This window comes from Onychomys torridus, chromosome 4, assembly GCF_903995425.1.
Source record: "Onychomys torridus chromosome 4, mOncTor1.1, whole genome shotgun sequence".
Lineage (NCBI taxonomy): Eukaryota > Metazoa > Chordata > Mammalia > Rodentia > Cricetidae > Onychomys > Onychomys torridus.
The window spans coordinates 7,567,248-7,591,210 of NC_050446.1; the positions used below are offsets into that span (position 1 = coordinate 7,567,248).

General features: G+C 53.4%; 1 protein-coding gene across 1 annotated transcript in view; it reads right to left on the minus strand.

The window, feature by feature from the left end:
* The window catches only part of Hmcn2 (hemicentin 2), a 153,141-nt gene that overhangs the window by 89,227 nt on the left and 39,951 nt on the right, over positions 1–23,963 (minus strand). The window contains exons 14-22 of the mRNA XM_036185910.1: positions 23,612–23,725; positions 22,622–22,771; positions 18,036–18,224; positions 17,171–17,266; positions 16,784–16,911; positions 11,928–12,072; positions 7,794–7,906; positions 7,536–7,692; positions 5,789–5,954 (exon numbers count right to left, since the gene is read on the minus strand). Of these exons, the coding sequence (XP_036041803.1) occupies positions 5,789–5,954; positions 7,536–7,692; positions 7,794–7,906; positions 11,928–12,072; positions 16,784–16,911; positions 17,171–17,266; positions 18,036–18,224; positions 22,622–22,771; positions 23,612–23,725 (1,258 nt within the window). The remainder of the gene's footprint in view (positions 1–5,788; positions 5,955–7,535; positions 7,693–7,793; positions 7,907–11,927; positions 12,073–16,783; positions 16,912–17,170; positions 17,267–18,035; positions 18,225–22,621; positions 22,772–23,611; positions 23,726–23,963) is intronic.

Sequence of the window (23,963 nt, forward strand, 5' to 3'; positions counted from 1 at the left end):
GGATGCCAGACTCTTCAAGCCACGAGCTGCTGGGGATGGGGACTCTGTCAATAGGAAGGCTTCTTCAAGGCTCTGCAGCCAGATGGCTCCTCAGAGCACCCAAGGGAGCACTTGGACTCAAGGGGAGTTTCCTGTTTATTATGTCCATCTGGCTGGGGCCTTGCAGTCCGTGGCCAGGCATACACACATGTCAGAACTCTCTGCTGGGGGACCTGCAAAGAGCCTACTGACTCTCCCCACCCCAGGCAGAGGGCTGGTCAACAGCCTCCTGATCTGCCCAGATGGACCAAGGCACACCTGATGGGAAGTGTCCACAGCTGCACCTGCCTGCTTTGCTCCTCGGCACCTCTGTCCAACCAGTTCCCAAAAGCCACTAGGGTATTCATCATACATGTGACCGCTGACATTGTCTGGTAGGAATCAGGTGTACCTAGGTCCCTACTCTATCCCAACCCTTAGCATATAGTAGGTGCAAATGACTATTTGACAGCAGATTACAGCTGCCCCCTGTCCACGCACACACTCCCTCCCCACCTTCCATTGCACAGCCCCCTCTCTCAGAATCTCAATCCAACTGTGCTACCCTCTGGACAGCACTAGTTCCAGCTCTTCCATGGAGCTGCCCCAGACATTCCCAGGCAGGCTAAAGTTCCAGGACCTAGGCTTGCTCATTTATTTATTCATTCAGTGGGAGTGTCCCTGGGTGCCTGGTGACTACAGTGCCTGTGTTCCTCTTCTTGGGCTGTTGAGTCTTGGCCTTGGTCTGCTCTGGTCCCTCCCATTGCCACAGGGGCCATCTTGCTGCCTCTGGCTATAAAAGGTCATTCTGTAGCACTTTGTACCTTACCAAAGGAGCACACAGTAGGGCTGGAGGCTAGAGAAGCTACCCTGTCCACGGTCCACACTTCTTAGCATATGCCTACTGTGTGCTGGCATGTGCAGCCATTGTCTGTTGGGCCGGGGCATCTCTAAGCCAAGGATGGGGAACCTTTCATCCTAGTGGCTCAACCCCTCACCAGGAAGTCACAGATGGAAATGCTGAGCTGGAGAAACTGAGGCAAGGGGGCTGAATGGTCTGAGAGATGAGGGAGAGGAGAGACAGGAGAAGGGGCCTGCCTAGCAGCCGTCAGATAATGAAAATTCAGGCTGCTCATGATGCTAACAGGGATGGTGTTGATTTCAGTGTGGCTGCCAACTGTTGTGTGCTTCCCATATATGCCTGCACAGCTGAGCTCCTGCTGGGGTATCTTCTTATTTGATACTCCCCAGCCAGGCCTGAGGACAGCTTCACCACATTTAGCAAAGCAGAGGTCAGAGTGAAAAGCTCTGTTGCCCATGCCACTCAGCTGGTCCAGGAACAGTGGCACCTGGCCCTCAGAGCCAGCCACTGTGTGTCCCCATCACTGTGTGGTGACCAAAAGTTTGGGGTCTGATGTTTGGTTAACAAAGGGAGCCACTGGTCATGCCTCCAGACGTTGGAGGCAGCAGATTGGCCGGCCACCAGCACTAGCTCTGAGGCTCCACCAAGCCAAAGACCCCACACCAGGCCCCCAGACAGTCTGTGCTCAGCCACTGGTTCTCATTAGTCAGCCCCCATAAGGAGACTGGTGGGTGGGCTGGCTGTCCTGCAGGGTCCTAGGGAGTGAGCAGAGAGCTAAGAGAGATTGTGACAACTGGAAGCTTGGAGCTGCTGTGTCCCCTTGCTACCACTCCCCTTTTGGAACTGGGGTTCTGGCCCTGTGTGGGTCCCTGGCTTGACGCCTCAGGAGAAGGAGTAGAAGCCAGGAGCACATCCAGCTGCCCCCACTCCACAGCAGAATCCCCAAACAAACATTAAACATTGTTGCCTAGCAACACGCCCCAACCCAGCATCCCAGCTGAGGAGAGAGATGCTGTCTGGCCATCACCACCCGCTAGACCCTTTCACATCTCAGATGGGAAGACTGAGGTCTGAGGAAGAGATGAATCTTGTTTGAGTTCACCAAGCAAGTTGAGTAACTCTGGGTAGGGTCCCCCAGGCCCTTGGGTGTCTAGTTTGAGCTGTCACAGAGCTGTTCCCAATCCACACAGCCTGCTTTAGTTTTGCATTGGTGACTAGGAAGCTTCTGCAAAAACAACAGTTCCAGGACCGTGAGATCAGACAGTCAAAGACCAATCTCTCTCTAATCCTGTCTTTAGCTGGTTTCCCTGGGGCCTGATCCCCCAAGGAGGTGACCCAGGAGACAGAGAGGAGCATGTGAATGGGGCCGCCCGGCAGCACCATTTTATAACATGAAAGTGGTGGAGAAGTGTATGCCCCAAACAGAGGAACTATGCTTAGTAACTCTAGGGCAGCCTGAATGCATACTTGCTCTCTGAGAGAGCCCATAGAATCATCAACAGGAGTGGACCAGAATGACCAGGCACTTGGCCATGCAAGAAAGAACCCAGTGTCAGGGCAGAAGCCAGACCCACCAAATTCATACAGGAGCATGTGGTGTGAATGAGGCCCTCAGAAAGGGGACTCAGGTGGGAGCTGGGGTCTCTTGCCTTCTCCACCTCCTTGAGCTCACTTTCTTCAAGAAGCTTTGACTTGGGAGGTGTTGGAGACACCCCCAAGTTTAGAATATTACTTGGGTGCTTGGGAGAAGCAGTGACCTGGACCTAGAGGCCTGACCTGCATGTGTATGTGCGTGTGCCTCAGTTCTATGTGTGTGTCTGAGTGTTTTTATCTGTATGTGCTGCTCCTGTGTGTCCAGCCCTGAGAGGAGGAAGATCATTCCAGTCCTCCTTCCCCCAGCCCCGGGTTCCTTTTCCTCCTCTGTGGCCCCAGCATGACGCCATTTACCGCACCCAGCTCCGGGGTGGCCTGCTGGCTGGGCCTACCACTCTTGGCCAAACTGAGATAGAAGAGGCCATACCGGCCCAGTGCGTCCTGACTCCAACTCTCTTTTACAGGTTTACCAGGGATGCCGAGGCAAGGCGAAACCACTCTAGGGCGAGACCATTAGGCCAGGCTTGTCCCAGGGGGATAGAATGCCAGAGGACAGAGGAGGAGCCACCTGAGGCATGCTGGGACCAGTCTGGAGCCTGAGGCAGCCAGATACCTCTGGCTCATGGAAGGAAGTGAACCCTTTGTTTTCTAGCATGGATCTGGGACCTGAGCTTTGGGGCTCCTCCAAGAAGGAGCAGGAGGCTGAAGAGATGGAGTAGGCAGGACAGATGGGGAGGAGCGGAAGCAGAGCACAGACAGGTCCTTGCCTCTCTTACCTTTGGGTGCTGTGTGGCTGTGAGGCTTACCAATCTCCATTCTGTGGGGTGGGCGCAGGGGAGCTGTGCTCTGTGTCCGTCAGTGGTTGCACTTTGGACTCATGCTCAGCTTTGGTCTCATCCAAGAAAGCCCAAAGAACCCCAAACACATGTCTTATTTGTTTAAATGTGATTAAAAGAACAGAGGCCCTAAACGATTGCCCAGAGACATACAAACCCCTGTATGTCATTAGCTGTTGGAGGGAGGAGAAGAAATGTTCTAGAATTGATTGTGGTGATCGATACGTGATTGTGAATTGACTAAAAACAAAAGCCATTGAATTGGGCAAGTGGAAGATGTGAACAGTCCTGTATTAGAGGGGACTCCCAAAAGCTAGTCATGGGCCAAGTCAAAAGACAACAGACACTAAGACGAGAGCTGTGTGTGGTATGTGTGCAAGTCTGTGCACACACATGTGGAGGCCAGAGGTAGTGTCTCCGTCTGTCACTCTCTAGTTTTGGAACCAGCTGTCACTGAGCCCGGCCCACTAATTCAGCCTGAGTGGGCTAGTGAACCCCAGGGGTCTTCCTGTCTCTGCCATGGCCCCAGCCCTGGGTTAGTCTCTAGACACCATGTCAGGCTTTCACATGGGTGCTGAGGATCAAGTGAGGTCCTCATGCAGACATTTCCCCACTGGCCCATTTCTGTAGGCCGAGGACGGTATACTTTAAAACAACTTTTCAATTAATTGTGTGTGTGTGTGTGTGTGTGTGTGTGTTTGTGCCTGTGCATTTTTGTATGTACATGTCATGGTGCATGTATGGAGATCAGAGAGAGTTGGTCCCCTGCTTCCACCATGTGGATCCCAGGGATTAAGCTCATGAATGAGACCTGGCAGCAAGCTCCTTTACTCACTGAGCCATCTCTTTGGACCCAGGACGGCAACTTTTTAGATTTATTTTATTACTTTCAATCATGTGTGTGCACATGTGTGTGTCCCTGTGTGTCTGTGTGAGGTGGTGTGCACTCAAGTGAAGTGCCCAAAGATGCCAGAAGTGGGCATTGACCCCCTGGAGCTGGAGTTACAGGAGCTTGTGAGTTGCCTAATGTGGGTGCTGGGAACTGAACTTGGGTCCTCTAGAAGAGCAATATGTGCTCTAAACTGCTCTGCCATCTTTCCAGCCCCGGGTGGCAACTGCTGGTGCCGCCTCAGTGCGTCTATGACCAGTGGCAGGAAGGAAGCAGAAAGCAAATGGCTTTCACCATCTTCAACACTCAAGCACCCCACACCCATCACACCGGAGAGCAGGATCTACAGAACGTCTACTTTACAGATGTCACAGACAGCTGAGAGCAGCCGGTGGCCACCTGTGCTCCCCAGTCCGTACAGGACCAGGAGCATCTGTAGTTCCTCCTGAGCTCTGAGCTCTCCTTCTTACCCCAGTCCTGGCACACTGACTGCCCCTGGAGATAAACCCCCAGAATATCCCCAATCCAGAGAGAATCAGTGGGAATCTTCCAGAAGGATGCCAATAAAAGCAAAGGAAGAGAAATGGACTCTATGATCACTATTGCTCAAAAGGCCTGAGAAATTTACGGCTCCCTGTTGATCCATTAGTGCATCAGGGTGGAGGAGTGAACAACTGGAATGTGCTTCCCACTTCAGTAACAAGCCATAAACAAATGGGCCACAGCCACCACCCCGCAAGGAGCAAACACTAGCCTTTCTCTGGGAGAGATGTAGGCTCTCCCTACCCCGTCTCCTGCCATGCCACTACCCCATCATCTCATTGCATGGAGTACTCCAGGACACTGTAGGGCCCACCCAGAGCCAGCTCTCTGAGCTCCATATGTATTCAGGCACATACGGCTGTGAGCTTTGGAAGGACTAGGCAAGCAGATGTTCTGAGGGACACGTGGGGGTGGTGGGGGTGGGAGCCGGCTGCTGGAGACCTTCTCAGTCTGAACTGTCTCAGAGACATTGCCAGGACTGATGTCACAGCCTGAGCTCTGCTGCCTCTCCCCCAACCGGGTCAAGGACTCCAGGACTTTGAGGCACACTTACTCACTGGAAGTAGCTCCCCCAGCCCCTCCTGAGCCAGCATCCTGTGCCACCAACAGTCCTTTGCAAGGTTACCAGTGAGAAGAAGCAGAGGCAAGCTACCAGAGTTGCTACAAGTCTACAGAGTGGCTGTGGAGGCAACTTGTGTCTTGGTCAGGATGTATCTCCCAGCCTAGTTCTGGATTTTCTTACTCCAGTGACCCTGAGAGTATCATCTCACCTCAGGGACCCTCAGCATGTTGGTGTAGCTCAGAAAGCAAAGGTCACTGGGAAAAAGAGAAGCAATGTGACCCACAGTACCTGGTACACACAAGCTCAAGCCTGCAGCTCAGGATGTGGGATGTGTAAGATGTGTGCTAGGTCTCGAGCCATATTGCAGAAGCCCTTGAGGCTTCCCTGAGTGTCCCTAAAGTCACATGTGCCTGCTTGGGCCACAACCACTTTGAGACCAGTCTCCCTCCAAACCAAGCTCGGCCCCACATGCTAAGGCTGGGTACCTGTTGGTGACAGACAGCAGAGGGTGAGCGTCCTTGGTCCAGGTGACCAGTGGGGTTGGTGAGCCTTGGGCCTCACAGTCCAGGGTTACCTCCTCACCAGCCTTGACTGTGACTCTCAGGGGGGCCTCCATAGCTTGGGACTCATTCATCCTGATCCTGGGCTTGGCTGTTTGGAGAAGTCAACACAGCAGGGAACAGAAACAAGGGGGTAACAGAGGGTGATGTTACCTTGACCTTTGGGAGGTCCAGAGCCAAGGCTCACTACAGTTGGAAGCACAGGTTTGTCACCTCCTTGGCTGCCCATCACTCTGCTTTGCCATCTCCCCATTGGTCCACCTTTTCATTCCCAGGGCATGAGCCACAAAATGATGCATGAACTCTCTCTGGCTCCTCACCAGAGGGGGATTTAGGATATCTATGCACATCATTTCTCTATTAGGCCAAAGACCCTGATGCTTGAAGAGGCTACCTCAGCACCACCCTCCACTCCCACAGCTTGCCCAGTATACACACACTAAAGGGATTTGGTAGGAAACCAGCCACATGGTGGAGGCATCTGAGCACCATTATGGCTTCCCACGTACGTGACGTCACATTCTGACAGTAAATCCCCTTGTTGTTATCCTTTCTGAGGTAGAGTCCCGTGGACTTACAACTGATGTAGCCAAAGATGACCTTAAACTCCTGATCCTCCTGCCTCCACCTTCTGAAGACTGGGACTATAGATGGGCATCATCACACCCAGTTTTGCTTTGTTGTTAAGACAGGTTCTCCCTATGTAGTGAGTTCCCTGACCTGGAACTCACTATGTACACCAGGCTGGCTTCAAATCACAGAGATCACCTACCTCTGTCTCCCAAGTTCTGCAACTAAAAGGTGTGTTTTCCCACACCTGGCAGTTTTTTTCAGTGTGGTGCTGGGGATGGAACCTAGGGCATGTTAGGCAAGCATTCTACCAAGTGAGCTACACCCCAAAACCCCACGCTTTTTAAAAAAAAACCATCAAATATTAGATTTAGAACTGAAGAGATGGCTCAGAGGTTAAGAGCACTGGCTGTTCTTCTAGAGGTCCCAAGTTCAATTCCTAGCAATCACATTGTGGCTTACAACCATCTGTAATGAGATGTGGTAACCTCTTCTGGCATGTAGGCATGCATGCATACATACATACATAATTAATTAATTGATTGATTAATTAACTAATTAATTAAAAATACTAGGTCTAAAAGTATATAACAAAACCCAGTCAGCTTGTGCATTGTCTCTCTACTCCAGACTCAGCCCCTGAAGACCTAGGTCTGAGGGAATGGCAGGGAAAGAGTCCTGTCTGGGTAGCATTTAGAGTCCGCAGGAAACACGAGGGCCCAGCTGAGCAGTGCGCAACTGATTACTTAACCCCAGGAGCAATGGATGCTACTAAGGGGATGTCCCAGCCAGAGTTTACAACAACAAGGTGGTTTGCTCCAGCTTGGGGTCCTGACACATGCGAGAAGTCGGTTGGTCCAAAAGGAGGAACATTAGCAGGAACCTCATGTGAGGCCCTGAGGCAGGTCAGAGCATCAAAGGGGGGGGGCAGAGGGTCTGGGGCAGAGAGGGTGAGGAGAGAGACAGATGAGGTGGCTACCAGGATGGGGTCCTGTGTCTTTTGAGGGCTTGATACTGTGATTCAGGTGGTCACAGAAGGCTGAATGAGTCCCTGTGGGATTCCCACTGATCCGCTCTCACACCAGGATTCTTTACTACTCACTGTTGACAGACAGCCACATCTCCTGGCTGGAGAAGCCCACGCTGTTGGTGGCTGTGCACACATAGGCGCCTGCATCTTGGGGAGATGGCTGGACAATGACCAGGGTACCATCCCTGCTCACATTGTAGAGACCCCGGGTAGTCAGGGTGTTGCTTTCCTAGGACAGAACCATGGTGACAACGTCAGAGCTCACACTCTGTCCCCGGACACACCAGGTTGACATCTCTGGCTTCCCTCAAGGTAACAGGCTCTGCCTACCTTGGTCCAGGTGATGGTGGGGGTGGGAACGCCTGAGGCCATGCAGGGGAGGGAGGCTGGTACTCCTTCCTTTGTGATATGGTGGGTGGCAGTTGGATGGATCCTAGGTGGCACTTTTATAAACAGACGAATTTTTAAAATATTATAAATCAGTGTTCCTAATGGCCAAGGCCCAGAAGCAACCCAAGCATCCACCAGCAATGGAGGAATAAGTAAAATGGAATGTGTGCACATGGTGGACTAGTGCTTAGTCTTCAAAAGGAAGAGGGCTGGTTCTAACTCTGACATTTTAGAAAAGTCAGAACTAGACCCAAAAAAACCATGGGTGGTCACTGGGTGTTAGGGGGTAGGAGTGCAGAGCAGAGGGTTTTCAAGACAGGGGGACCTTGAGTTGAGACCACCACGTGGGAACATGTTGTAACAGATTTGTATAAATCCATGGACCTCCTGTGTAGCAGGGACTTGGCTGGCAACGACAGGCCCTTGCCAGCTGTTGGTATGGGTCACTCTTGAGTAGAGAAGGGGGTGTTGATAATAAGAGAGGCTACAGGTGACGGGGAAGGAATACAGGGGGTATTTTTGTGTATATGTTCAATTTTTCTATGAAATCCATTGAAAAGAACCAAACAAAATGAAAAAACAACCTAGTCTGTTGCATTGCTTGGTGGAAGAAGTTTCTAATCCCAGCTACTTCCTTAGAGAGGCTGAGGCAGGAAGCCCAAGTCCCAGGCCTGCCTGGGCAATATTGTTAGAACCCATCTCAAAATAAAGTTAAAACAAGTAAGAGGCTAGGGATGTAGTTTGTTGGCAAAGCACTTGCCCAACAGGCACACACCATGGGGTTCCACCCTTAACTACTACAAAAACAGGAAGAAGGGGGGGAGGGAAGGAGAAAAAGAAAGGGACTGGGGAGACGTTCAGTCTATAAAGGGCCTGCTGCAGAGGCCTGAGGACCCGAGCTCAGTCCCCAGCACCCATATAAAAGGTGGGTTCCATAATGTGCATGGGCAGAGATAGGAGGATCCCTGGAACTCTCTGAGTGGCTGGTCTATCCTAAAATATAAGATGGGGAGAGTCGGAAGAAGACAGCCAGAGCTAACCTCTGACTTCTAAGTGTACACACACTCACAAGCACACACACAAGTGTACATGCATAGTCCACACAATGAAAAAAGAAGAGAAAGCTCTAAACTGGGCGTGGTGGCGCATGCCTTTAATCTCAGCACTTGGGAGGCAGAAGCAGGTGGATCTCTGTGAGTTCAAGGCCAGCCTGGTCTGCAGTGAGTTCCAGGACAGCCAGGGCTACACAGAGAAACCCTGTCTCAAAGAGAGAAGGGTGGGGGAAGACAGAGAGAGACAGAGACAGAAAATTTTAGAACTGGGTAATGTTCGTGAATGTATTTTATACCATTGGATTCAACACTAGAAAACACTGGGAATGACCACCATTTGGTTGATCTGACATCTAAAAGAAATTCAACAGGAGAAGAAAATTGGCTCAATATCTGTGGCCACATGGCTGACAATCATTGAATCCATCCCAGACACAGGCTGCCTGTGCTGGGAACAGCTGTGCAGTCTCTCTGCTCAGGACTTTGTGTAAACCACTTAATCTTTCAGTCCCCATATTCCCGGATGTGCCAGGAAGCTTAACTGACTCTGATTCCCTGCTCATGGCTTTGGGGACCAACTGATGAGAAACAGCAGAAAACAGCATTCACAGGACAGAATGAACTTAGAAACAGGTGCCAAAGGCATCCTGGGAACCTTCTGGATTCATGAAGAGGTCAGGAGCGAAGCCAGAAGCCAAGAGTCCTGGAGGTTCAGGGAATATGTCCAGGGAGGAAAATGCCTTTCCTGTGCTCCCAGCAGATGAGTGGTATGTGTGGAATAGACGTGATAGACCAAGAGACCAGGCTAGACAGCACCAGTGTCACAGATACAGCCTGTAGGCTGTGTGTGTGTGTGTGTGTGTGTGTGTGTGTGTGTGTGTGTGTGTGTGTGTGAAGTGGAAACACATGAACCTAGTGTGTTTCCTAGCTGAGGTCTGCCATAGGCTCCAGTTCCAGCTTCAGCAGGATTTTCATCTGCAGAATCTCTGACTGCAGAGGCAGGAGCCTGAGTCTTCTCCACCCCAGAGCCTGATGAGTTTGGCTCTCCTCTCCACCTGAGGAGGCCTGCTTCTTCCTGCTTATCCCTCCACAGTTTCACACAGGAAGGGAAAGAGAGTATCCTAGGCAAATGATGAATACACCCATTTATCTCCCCGTCTTAGAGATGGTGGCACTTGGTTGGGTGAGCTGAGGACCCCAACACCCCAAGCAGGAGGATAGCTGGGTAAAATAAGCTTGTGGCTTTAAAATGTGCATTGACTGGTCATGTCCATGTTGTACAGGGACGTGTGTCCACAGGTGAGGTGAGGTCATGGGAAGGCATCACAGTGCATCCAATAGGGATCTGCAGGCTCTGCATTGGTTCCTCTGAAGCCAACGAGAGGGACCCAGCCATGACATATTGTCACAGGAACATGTGACAACAGTAGATATGACCATAGGTTTGTTTATTTTAATGGATTTGTCGGTCTGGGAAGATGGCTCGGTCATTAAAGGCCTCCTGGGGTAGGATCTCAGGCCCCACATAAAGCTAGGCACAGCCAGTCACTTCTATAATTCAGCATGGGGTAGGAGGTGGTGGAGAAGGCATGGTGGTGGAGGAGGTGGATCCTAGAGATCGCTGGCTAGTCTAGACAATCAGTGAGCTCTGGGATCAGTTAGAGGCTATCTCAAAATAATGTGATGGATGGGCTGTGAGACAGCTCCATGCATAAAGGGGCCTGCCACCATGCCTGAGGGCCTGAATTGTATTCCTGGTACCCACACGGTTGAATGACAGGACCCATTCCCTCCAGTTGGCCTCTGACCCCCACATGCCTTCTATGGTGCAAGCACACGCATGAATAAACAAACATGTGATAGTGATATGAAGAGGAGGAAAGTCATGACATCTGACGTCAGCTCTGGCTTCCACACACATGAACACACAGGTGCACGCACGTGGGCACACGGTGCACACACATACACCATACACTCAAAAATAAATACATGGATTTGCAAGAAAATGATTGGCAGGGAGACAGATTCAAAGGTAATTTATCTACAGCACATATAAAGAACACATAAAGAGACAGGAGGGTTGGTACACTTTCAATCCTTGCACTTGGGAGGCAGGGATGGGTGGATGTCTTTGAGTTTTAAGCTAGCCTGGTCTATATAGCAAGTTCCAGGCTAGCCAGGGCTACATACAGAGACCTAGTCTTAAGCAAACAAAAATAACAAAAATAAACCACATAAAGAATGTTTAGGTGTAATGTATAATGAATATATATTCTCTAGTAGTATATGCATAAATGACTGTTCTAAATATATATTATCTACATTCAGTCAGTTCTGTATTCCTACACAGATGCAACCAACCTCAGATGAAAAATACTAGACAAATACTTCAACTGAAAAGCATATTTTTCCCTTTGTAAAAAAAGTACAATGATCATTTGCAATGTCTCCATTCTACTAGGCATTAGACATCTATAGTCTATAGGAATGTGTGCAGTTTCTACGCAAATCCTACCAAGGGTTTCATGTAGCCCAGGCTAGCCTCTAACTTACTATGTAGCTGAGTGTGACTTTGAGCCCCTGACCTTCCTGCCTCGGTTTTCCAAGAGCTGGGATTACAGGTGTGCACCACCACACCAGCTTTATGTGATGCTAGAGATGGAACCCAGGGCCTTGTGCACACCAGGTGAGCACTCTACCAACTGAGATGCATGCCCAGCTCAGATACCATTCATTCTAATGCAGGACTTGAGCATGTCCAGATTTGTTATAAGCAGAGGGTATTTGGAAACCATTTCATCATGGATACCGAGGGATAGCTGAAGACAGGGAACACATATGAAGTATGAGAAGATGTAACTGGAATGTTATCTACTGACAGCATAGGAGTACATCAAGCCTAATCTCCCTTCAGTGAAGACATGTTCTTTTCATAAAGTTTCCAAATGAAAGTGTTCAAGATTGAGTTACCTCACGCGCCTTCCCTCAGCCCATTGCCACCATCTTGGGATCTAGGACTCACCCTGGACCACCAGCTCCACATCTCGGTGCTGAGAGCCTGCTGCATTGGTGGCCACACAGCTGTATCTTCCAGCATCCTCTTGCAGGGCCCGGTCAAGGTGGAGGCTGCCATCAGCACGGACAGCATGCCGGGCGCCTGGAGGGAGCTGATGAGAGGCAGGAGCTTGCATGGAGGGGTGGGCACTTAGATGGGTGGGAGCCACCCCCAGGAGCTTCTCTGCTCTCCAGGCCCGTGGGGTACACCAGACCAAGAGGCCAGGGACCAGAGCTGGTAGGAGAGCCTAGTGGGGTGAAAGTGTGGCTTCCCGGCCCTCCCTTCTCTGAGACTCACCATCTCCTGGGATCAGCAGGCTAAGGTGGGCCCCACCCTGTAGTCCCACCTCTCCCTCAGCCAGCTGGCCAGGTAGGTAGGTGGGCCAGAGCCACCCACCTAACCCAAAGCTGTCCTGTGAGAATTAGTAAGAAGAATGTGGAGTTGAGGTAGAGATCTCAGGTTGTGGGGTAGTGGCAGCCTTTCCATGCCGCTGAGGCCCCAGAGAGAAGATAAGCAGAGGGGACCCACCACAGCAGAGTGGGTGGAGGCATGCTGGGGGGCAGGCCTGGCAGTCCAGGAGATGTTCATCTGCTAAATCCTGCTGAGAAGTTCTAGATCTTTCCAGCAGGCCTGGTCCCTTTGGGCTGCCCCCGTCACCATCACAGATCCCAACTGTACATTCTGTGCCCCCAATTGAGCCCCTAGGCTGTCTAGGTCACCAGCTGAGTGAGCCCAAAAGGGTCTCTCCTTACATGGCAATTGAGCAGGGGCATTCCACACAGTACTCCCCACCCTGAGTGCACAGGGCTCCACCTCATCCCATACACCTGGCAGACTGCCCTCGAGGCTTCAGTATTCGAGACCACCCTGCAACTCCACAGCCACATTTAACTGCACAGGCAGCAGAGGAGGTAGCGGGGCTAAAGATTGCCTAGGTCAACCACATGTTTCTAGGGTACACTCTGTGTGCCACAGGGATGCATAGAGCTGCACCTGCTGAGAGCCTAGGGAGGGAGGGAGAGAGGGAGGGAGGCACAGGCAGGCACAGGCAGACAGGCACAGGCACAGGCACAGGGACAGGCACAGGCACAGGCAGGCACAGGAACAGGCAGGCAGGCAAGCAGGCACAGGCAGGCAGGCAAGCAGGCACAGACAGGCACAGGCACAGGCACAGGCAGGCACAGGCAGGCAGGCAGGCAAGCGGCACAGGCAGGCACAGGCAGGCAGGCAGGCAGGCACAGGCAGGCACAGGCAAAGGCAGGCACAAGCAGGCAGGCAGGCAGGCAGGCAAGCAGGCACAGGCAGGCACAGGCACAGGCAGGCAAGCAGGCACAGGCAGGCACAGGCACAGGCAGGCAAGCAGGCAAAGGCAGGCAGGTAGGCACAGGCAGGCACAGGCAGGCAAAGGTAGGCACAGGCAGGCAGGCAGGCAGGCAGGCAAGCAGGCACAGGCACAGGCAAGCACAGGCAGGCAAAGGCAGGCAAGGGCAGGCAGGTAGGCAGGCCATGCCAGTGTTCCCTGTACAGGGCTGTCAGGGCAGGGAGGTCAGCACGATGCATTTTGGTCTCAAGTTAGAAGAGGAATCTTTAACGCCACTCTGCAGCCTGGCTCACAAACTTGCCTGCACACTGAAACTTTTAAGGAGTGGTGTGATCACTAGCTATCCTCAGAGGTTCTGATTTCATTGGTAAAGCTGAGGCCAGCATAAACAGCAAACTCCCCAAAGGCTCTAAAGTACATCTGCACTAGAGGGATACCATCTCAAGCTGGGCAGCATAGGCGTGGCGGGGGGGGTGATGCTCTACTTGGGACTTGAAATGGGACTGGCAAACTTTCTATGTCAGGCGTCAGAGGTGGACTATTTTAGGCTATGTGAGCTCTCTCGGCCATCCAATTTAATGCAAAAACAGACTAATTGTGAGGGGCAGTGTTTCAATAAAACTTTATTTAGAACAAAAACAGACCTTGGACCACATATGGCCCCCAGGCTCATACCTCTGAAGTTTTGAAATGTGGGTCACAGGGTTCAAACCTAGCTTGGCCACCTATTAGCTACTTGATTTTAAGCATGTGGCTTAACTTCTCTAAGCCTCTGTTTCTTTATCTGTAAAATGGGGAAATCTTTCCCCCAGCAAGAGTGTGGCGAGGGTAGAAGATGAGAGAGTCATAGGCAGGAGGGGCTTTCATGCCACATGCTCTGCCATTGGCCCAGCACAGAGAAGCGAAGGGTGAGCAAGGGTGACTGGAAGGCATTTGGATGGCAGGAACAGCATGGGTAGCGCCTAGATACATGATCATCTAGCCTGATGGGAACAAAATCAGACAGGAGATAGTTCAAATGGGATGGGGAGATGGGGAGGCAGGGCAGTGAGATGCTTGAAATGCTTGGGCCTACAGGTGGCAGGGGGTCCTGGCAGGAACCGGAGTTGCTGGAGCTGTTGCTGAAGCCTGGTGGTTAGCACAGGCCAGGAGCGAGGCTTGGGGTAGAAGCACAGACAAGCACTGACTGTCTCCCCAAGGCATCCCATCTGCTGGTGCTTTAGATGCACGTGGAGTGAGGAGCGCCATTCATAGTCTCAAGGGCACAGAGGCTCCAAGAGCAAGGACAGAGGGAAGGCTGGGCAAAGGCACGAGAGGCAGGGGACAGTATAGACAGCCCCATGCCATGAACTGAAGAAACGGCCCCAGAATGTTCCACTATGAGCTAAACCACACAGGGCAGAGGTCTTTCCTGGAAACATCACAGCAGATCCTCTCCCCTCAGACCCACCCCAGGTCCTCTCCCCTCAGACCCACCCCAGGTCCTCTCTCCTCAGACCCACCCCAGGTCCTCTCTCCTCAGACCCACCCCAGGTCCTCTCTCAGACCCACCCCAGGTCCTCTCTCAGACCCACCCCAGGTCCTCTCTCCTCAGACCCACCCCAGGTCCTCTCCCCTCAGACCCACCCCAGGTCCTCTCTCAGACCCACCCCAGGTCCTCTCTCAGACCCACCCCAGGTCCTCTCCCCTCAGACCCACCCCAGGTCCTCTCCCCTCAGACCCACCCCAGGTCCTCTCTCAGACCCACCCCAGGTCCTCTCTCCTCAGACCCACCCCAGGTCCTCTCTCCTCAGACCCACCCCAGGTCCTCTCTTCTCAGACCCACCCCAGGTCCTCTCTCCTCAGACCCACCCCAGGTCCTCTCTCCTCAGACCCACCCCAGGTCCTCTCTCCTCAGACCCACCCCAGGTCCTCTCCCCTCAGACCCACCCCAGGTCCTCTCTCAGACCCACCCCAGGTCCTCTCTCAGACCCACCCCAGGTCCTCTCCTCAGACCCACCCCAGGTCCTCTCCCCTCAGACCCACCCCAGGTCCTCTCCCCTCAGACCCACCCCAGGTCCTCTCTCAGACCCACCCCAGGTCCTCTCTCAGACCCACCCCAGGTCCTCTCTCCTCAGACCCACCCCAGGTCCTCTCTCAGACCCACCCCAGGTCCTCTCTTCTCAGACCCACCCCAGGTCCTCTCTCCTCAGACCCACCCCAGGTCCTCTCTCAGACCCACCCCAGGTCCTCTCTCAGACCCACCCCAGGTCCTCTCCCCTCAGACCCACCCCAGGTCCTCTCTCAGACCCACCCCAGGTCCTCTCCCCTCAGACCCACCCCAGGTCCTCTCTCAGACCCACCCCAGGTCCTCTCTCTCAGACCCACCCCAGGTCCTCTCTCAGGCCCACCCCAGGTCCTCTCTCTCAGACCCACCCCAGGTCCTCTCTCTCAGACCCACCCCAGGTCCTCTCCCCTCAGACCCACCCCAGGTCCTCTCCCCTCAGACCCACCCCAGTCCTCTCTCAGACCCACCCCAGGTCCTCTCCCCTCAGACCCACCCCAGGTCCTCTCCCCTCAGACCCACCCCAGGTCCTCTCCCCTCAGACCCCCCCCAGGTCCTCTCCCCTCAGCCCCCCCCCAGGTCCTCTCCCCTCAGACCCACCCCAGGTCCTCTCCCCTCAGACCCACCCCAGGTCCTCTCTCAGACCCACCCCAGGTCCTCTCTCCTCAGACCCACCCCAGGTCCTCTCCCCTCAGACCCACCCCAGGTCCTCTCTCCTCAGACCCACCCCAGGTCCTCTCTCAGACCCACCCCAGGTCCTCTCTCCTCAGACCCACCCCAGGTCCTCTCTCCTCAGACCCACCCCAGGTCCTCTCTCCTCAGACCCACCCCAGGTCCTCTCTCAGACCCACCCCAGGTCCTCTCTCCTCAGACCCACCCCAGGTCCTCTCTCAGACCCACCCCAGGTCCTCTCTCAGACCCACCCCAGGTCCTCTCCCCTCAGACCCACCCCAGGTCCTCTCTCAGACCCACCCCAGGTCCTCTCTCAGACCCACCCCAGGTCCTCTCCTCAGACCCACCCCAGGTCCTCTCCCCTCAGACCCACCCCAGGTCCTCTCTCCTCAGACCCACCCCAGGTCCTCTCTCCTCAGACCCACCCCAGGTCCTCTCTCCTCAGACCCACCCCAGGTCCTCTCCCCTCAGACCCACCCCAGGTCCTCTCCCCTCAGACCCACCCCAGGTCCTCTCTCCTCAGACCCACCCCAGGTCCTCTCTCCTCAGACCCACCCCAGGTCCTCTCCCCTCAGACCCTCTCACTGGGCAGCAGGTAGGGAGATGGCAGGACATTAGAAGGCCACAGACGCCAGCCAAGCAGGACAGGTGGTGATGAGACAGGACAGAGTGGGGGAGGAAGGGGACATTCCAAAATGGGGTAGCTGGGAGGCCAAGGCTGAGTGAGGCTGTGACAGTCCCCTCTCTGTCCACTGCCCACGGGCCCCAGGGAAGCCCAGCACTCACCGGCCGGCCAGCCTTGAGCCAGCGTCTCTCAGGGAGGGGCCTCCCTGCCAGGATGACACAGGCCAGGGACACAGGCTGTCCCTCCAGGACACGGATGATGGAGGCACTGTTGGCGATCTGCGGGGGTGCTGTGGGAAGAGGAAACTTCCAGTCACATGGTCTGGGGACACAGACCCACCCTCGCTTCTTCCCCATGAAGCCCATGACCGCATCTGGACTAGAGAGCCAAGAAGGTCAGGTGTCCCCTAGGACACGACACAAGAAGCATGGGTGCAATTGCGCAGATGCATTGGTCCAATCGGTAGTACAGGAGCCCTCCTGGGTACCCACAGCCTGGCTGGAGTGCCTGCCTCCCACTTTCCACGGCTTCCAGATTCACCCACAGACCATGTCCAGTGACCACCAGCTGGGCCTCAGCCTGGGCCTTCCCGAACACATTGCGAGCTTCACACACATACAGGGCTTGGTCTTCGGGGGTTGTTCCTGAGGAGAGGAATGAGGCTGCTGTTGGGAACCTACAGACAAACACTGCAGGTACACAGCCAGGCCCTGCACACATGCAAGGGAGGACAAGGGCATTGGAGGACAGGAGAAGGTGCTACCAGACCTCAGTTTGCTCATCTGTGGGATAGGGACAGGGATGGATATGCAGCTGAGCTGCTCATGTGTGCTGCACACATAACAGTGAGGAACAGCTGGTCCACTACTGAAGAGGCCTTTAGTATCATCAAGATGGTGACCCAGCTCATAATGGAACGACTAATGCAGAACCATTAGCCCATATGAGCTGGCATCAACCTGCTCATGGCCTGTTGAATAAGAATGGCCCTCAGAGGCCCATAAGCTTGAATACTGGGTCCACAGTTGGTGGAACTGTTTAAGAAGGATTAGGGGGTGTGGCCTTGCTAGAGAAAGTGTGTCACTGGGAGCAGGATTTGAGGTTTCAGAAGACTTGCACCGTTCCCAGTGTGCCTCTTTCTCTTTCCTGTTTGTGGATCCAGATGTGAACTCTCAGTTGCTACTCCAGCACTTGCCTGCCTGTCTGCTGCAGTGCTCTCTGCTGTGATGGTGACAGACTCTGATCCCTCTGGAACCGTAAGCCCCCTAAGAAACCCTTCCTTCTGTAAGTTACCTTGGTCATGATGTTATTTCACAGCAATGGAAAAGAAGGAACATAGCCAGCGTTGGGATCAGGGTACCGCCTCCTCAACCCTGCCTCCCAGCCCAGCCCAGCCCAGCTCCTTTCTCTTACTTTCAAAGACCAAGACTCCTGAATCCCGTTGCCCAGTTCTGCTACCCCTCCCAAGCTCCAGGGCCTGGCCATCTCCACGCTGCCAAGTGACGATGGGGGGTGGGCGGCCTGTGGCCCGGCAGGTGAGGAAGACACTCTTGCCCAGCTCCACAGTGACATCCTGGGGGGGATCCGTCAGCCTGGGTGCATCTGTGGGAAATGATTGGTTAGTGAGGAGCCCTAGTGAGCTGGGACCTGGGGAACTGTCTGTTTATTCTGTTTTATCTCTAAGAGCACCTTCCAGGCTCATCCTACGAACTTAAAGGCATTCCTGTTCACAGCGCCATGGCCAACCTGAGGCTAGTTCAGTCTACCTCTGGAGAGTTCCAGAAATGAAGCAAAGTGAGCCAGTTTTGGAGGGGTAGTGGCCGCAGATGCATCTCACACTCTGCCAAGGGAGCCTTGGGGTGAGTGGGGGGCCTTGCTCTATGATAACCGTGCAGGGAAAACATTGCATTCCCAGCTGCAGTATCTCCTTAGGCGTCTGCCGCCTGCAATGTGCTGTATGGCCACAGGATCCTGTATGGCTGAAGATGATGGAGATACATCCAATAAGGGTCCGGGTTCACACGGGGGCTGGGGGCGTGAGTCCCACTGCCTCCCAGACTTCCCTATCTGCCTCACCCTCCTGAACCCTTGGAGGGTGGAGAGGGTCTGTGTTTGCCTGGGACATGCTGAACCTCAAGCTGATATCCACCCTGTCCATGGCCCTGCCTGTTTCAAGGCCCCCCAAGCGCCACCCTCAGATCTTCCTTGCTCTCTATATTGCCCTGTACCAGGAGCTGTTGGGAACAAGCATGTGAAACATCCCAAATTAAAACATTCCTGATGCATATGACCTTGATTTGACAGTCGATAGTGGGGTGCTGGCTGGTGAGCATGTATTAAAAAGGCCCACAGGTCCACACAAGGACGTGGCTGTCATACAAGCCACAATAACCTGAATGGAGCACAAAGGTGGGGATTTCCCCAATCCTTACTCCAGGCACCCCAGACTATTCTCAGGAGGCTGATGGGGTAGGCTTTTCCCGTGTGAGTACATTGCTGCCTTCACTGGGAGCAGAAGAAGAGTCAAGCTGTTCCCCTCCCGCCATGGAAACTCCAGCTTCAGTCCACCAGGAGACCCAGATCTGGCCCCAACCCAGACAGTCCAGCAGCCCTGCTACTCTCCCATGTCCTGAAGCCATCCACCTGGGAGCTCCAGGCTTTCAATAACAGAGTGGATCTAGAGCCGAGGAAAAGCGGCTCCTCTTTCTTCTCCTGTCTCTCCCAAACTGCCAGCCATCTTCCTCCCTGGCCTCGGGATTAGGAACATTAAAGGGAGACACTTTCACAACTTGGAAAATTACTGCAAGACTTGAGACTGTCTGTGAGCCGGCTTCAGACAGGGCCCTTCTTCACCAGGTCCAAGGCCACCCAAATGCAGAACCTAGCTCAGAGCCCTGATGCCCAGAGATAGAGCTCCCTTCCCCCATCTAGACTCTGGCCTGGATCCCCTGAAACCTGCCCTGCAGTGTGGACCATGGTGGGGACCAACTACAGCCTCCTCCAAGCAGCCCACTCTGTCCAGTGGGCTTCCCTCCTCAGCTCACCCTCCTTTCTAATAATGCACTTGGGGGCAGAGGGGACCTGGCGACTATTCTACAGGACCTAGGCTCAATTCCCAGTACCCACACGGTAGCTTACAACTATCTGTTACCTCCAGTTCCAGGGCATCTGATTCCCTCTTCTGGTCTCTGTGGGCACCAGGCCACACTTGGTCCGCATACATACATGCCGGCAAAATACCCATACACACATAAAATAAAATAAGTCAGTGTACAGATATTTTTAAGTGATGCACATGGAAGCCTTGCTCCCTCACCTGCATGCATTACTATATTTGCACACACACCTCTGCAAACCAAGCGCCTCTACAGCAGGCTGCAAGTGCACCATTCTCTCCCCTTGCGACCGCCACCAACAGTTCCTATCCAAACACACCCACATTTGTGTCTCAGTATGGGGGCGATAGAGGGCCAGTCCAGCCTGGACTAGTTCTGGGCACATGTTCAGTAAAGCAAAACTGTGCTCTCAGGTAAACTTTTAAGGAGAATACCCTGTTTACCATCTTATGCCTATGCATAACTGGACATGCAAATAATTAAAATCAGATGCATTATGGGAAGGGACACACGCAGTAGGAAAATAATTATATGACCTAATCTGTCAATCAAAACAGAACTACACTTTCCCCTTGAGCACCAAGCTCCTTTTCTTGAACCCCATGAAAGGAAGCCTCAGATAGTCATGGGACACCCTGAACACCCCCACTAACTCTCTTGCAGGATATTCTGGTCATTTCTATTGCTTTACCCTTAATAAAGTTTCCTTGGTATTTCTGCAAATCTGTGTGAACTTATACTTCAATTCCTTGAAGAAGCCGAGAACCTAGAGATACTCTACCCTGGCCCTGGCCGGTGATAAGAGAAACTCCAGGTCATCCTCACTACACAGTGAGTTTGACGTCAGCCTGGACCACATGAGATCCAGTCTCAAATAACCAACAACAGTAGTGTGGACAGCTTAGCTAAGCACACAAAACTTGGTAATGGGATGCTGGCACAAAGGGACACACTAGCTCTCTGGGGTCTTGTCCACACCAAGGGGCACACTAGCTCTCTGGGGTCTTGTCCACACCAAGGGGCACACTAGCTCTCTGGGGTCTTGTCCACACCAAGGGGCACACTAGCTCTCTGGAGAGTTGTCTACACCAAGGGGCACACTAGCTCTCTTGGGAGTTGTCCACACCAAGGGGCACACTAGCTCTCTGGGGTCTTGTCCACACGAAAGAGCACACTAGCTCTCTGGGGTCTTGTCCACACGAAGGGGCACACTAGCTCTCTGGGGCATTGTCCACACGAAAGAGCACACTTGCTCTCTGGGGCATTGTCCACCTTCTAGAGTCCTTATCAGTCTGCTGAGTGGGCACAGGAGCCAGTCACCCAAGCATGTTGATTTAGCTGTCCATAGGAGCATGGGTCTCCCATGGTCTCCTTTAGTCTGTCGAGCCTCGCACCACCCCCCATAGCAAGGCCCTGCTACAATCATCCTGCCACACAGAAGACAAAGTGGGGCTCTCAGGAACAAAGCACTTAGCCAAACAAGTGAGCCAGGACTCTTAATCGACAAGTGCCATGCCTTCCAGGGATGTGACTCAGTGGTGGAGCACTTGCCTAGCGCCAAGATCTGGGCTCCTCCACCCCAGCCACAGAGAAGAAAGTGTCAGGGGACTTAGAGGTTACTGTACCACTGCTGGTTCTGGCTGGAAAGACAGACAGGCTGCCTTCTTTCCTGCATCCTACAGGCTACAAGAAGCCCATTCCCAGAGCCATAGCAGGAAGTAGGCATAGCACCCACCTGTTCCCAGTGTCTGCCAGCTGGGCCAGGACGACTGCACCACAGCTGCTGCCTGGATGGGCAGGAAATTTATTTCCCACTCTCACTGCCAGGCTGGCTTGCCCATGACCCACAGCTGCCTGATACTCACGTCTGCCCTACCCCGCCCCACCCTGCCCTATCCCCAGGTCCATGTCCATATTGCCTCCTCCCTCAGAGCTAGGGAGATGGCTCCACAGTTAACAGCATACTGTCAAAGGAACAGGGGACGGCCTGGACCCCAAAGATATCAGGCTCTGATGAAAGCAACCAGATTTGGAGCCAAGGATAATGCTCACAGCGATGTTATAGGCAGTCTTCTAGAACCTTCCAGGTAAGGCAAGGCTAGTGTTTCATGTCGTGAGCCTCCCTTATCTCATCCACACATATGTCAGAGGCATTTTGCCAAAGAGGAGCTTGGAGTTCAGAGAGAGGAAGGATGCCCACACTCACTCTGTTGGTCACAGTCCAATGCTGACCCTGAACACCAGGGTCAAGGGCTCAGAGCCACAGCTCAGCTCTCAACTCTGTCGTGGCTAGTTGTGACCTTGGGCAAGCCATGTACCTTCTTTGTGCCTCGTTTCCCCATCTACAAAGGGGATATTGATGATCCTCACACCTCCAAGGGTTGTGAAGATTATATGAGTGTGAACCTGAAGTATGCTTGGACGGCCAAATACCACAGACATGACAGGACTTGTCTTTATCACTGGACTAAGAAGGCTCTTCATCTGTTTTATGCTACTGAAGGCCAGCTATGGTGGTGACAGCCTAAGTATGAAGGTTCTCCTTTCTATAAACTCTCACTGGGCCCCCAGGACAAAGCCAGGGAGCTCCCCAGCCGGAGTGACCCATAGCGGGTGGTAGCTATCACTGCCTCCTATTTCCCACTATGCCTCAGTTGGCTTGCCTTGAGGAGTTCCAGATCAGCCTGGGATATGGGAGACCTTTTTTAAAAATAAAACTCTATTACTTAGCCACAGCCGGCTAAGAACTTACACCTGCCCCGTTCCTTCTGGCTCTCCAAAGCTCCACAGAGGCAGTCTGTGCTACAGATATCAGCTTCCTTGCTAGAGGCAGGTGAAGGGAAGGGGAGAGGGAGGAGTGGGTAGGGCCACGTGCACACTCACGTCCAACTACCAGCTGTATCTCAGCAGAGGCATCCCCCAGCTCATTAACAGCCTTGCAGGTATAGAGGCCAGCATCTCTCTCCTGAGCCACAGGGATTCGCAGAGTCCCAGACTCGGAGCCTTCAGGAACCAAAATCACTTCCAGACCCCCTAAACCAAAGATGAAAAGGCATTGGCTGGGGCTCTTGGTTGCCCCAGAGCTGGGTCTCAGGCTTCCTGACCCAAGGCTCCTATGTCTGCACAGGCCATGATTGGGTGGGTGGAGGTGGTTTCCCCCGAAGTTATAGCTCCTGGGCTCGGTCCTAAGGTGTGTTGGGTGCTGAGTCTTTCCTAAGCTCATTTGTTGGACTGGGCTGGGATTCACCCAAACTCTGACATGGCAAGCTTTTCCCCCAAGGTCTCTACATCTATGCCCCTTACTGCCTCACATCTCTCAAGCCCAGATTCCACTGAAGCTGAAATCTGCTTTTAGGGCACAGGAAAATGGGGGGGGGGGGGCACTGAGTAAAGACATCTCTCTCATGCCTGCCTTCCTGACATCTCTCCTAGGTGCCTGAGGCCCATGTCTCCCCCAACCCCCATCTTGATACTCTTCTTTGGTTAAATTAAAAGTACACTGCACAGTTCTCCCCTGCAGGCATGGGAAACAGCCTCATCTGTCAATTAAGCTCAGCTAGGTATTAGCCCAGGCTTGCTCTAAACATTTGTGTATGTATGCTTACTCCTTACACAACCCATTTCCAGATAAAGAAACTGAGGTTTAGGGTCCCTGTAGGGGAAAGAAACTTGACCCAGGTCTGACTGGGTACTGGTGGGCTATGAGGCTGATGGAGTTGGGGGTGCTGGAACCAGCTGGCTCTCCTGAGACAATCCTCCCCTCTACCCCCACCACTTCCATGTTTGGAGTCCCTGCCTGCCAGTGACCTTTCTGGAAACTGTAAGTCCAGGGCCCTGGTAGACATTTCCTAGGCTTCTCCCCATCAAACGTACCTCGATACCAGATGATTCGGGGCTGGGGGACCCCAGATGCCACACACAATAGCACAGCCTCTTCCCCAACAGCTGTGAGAACCACGGCATTGACAGCAGAAACAGAGGGTGGGTCTGTGTGGGCCAGAGGAGGGAACATGGGCTGGCTACTCTGAGGCCAGACCTTCCCTAGCTTTGGTGGGGAGAGATTCTCCACCTGCCCCACACACTCCTGACATCCATGCTTATTTTCCTGACCCCATTACCTAGAACACCAATCCCTTGCATGGGTGTTTTGTGTCTCCCCACCAGACTGTAAGTTCCATGTCAGGAACTGCATGCCCACAACCATACCACAGGGCCTGGTGTATCA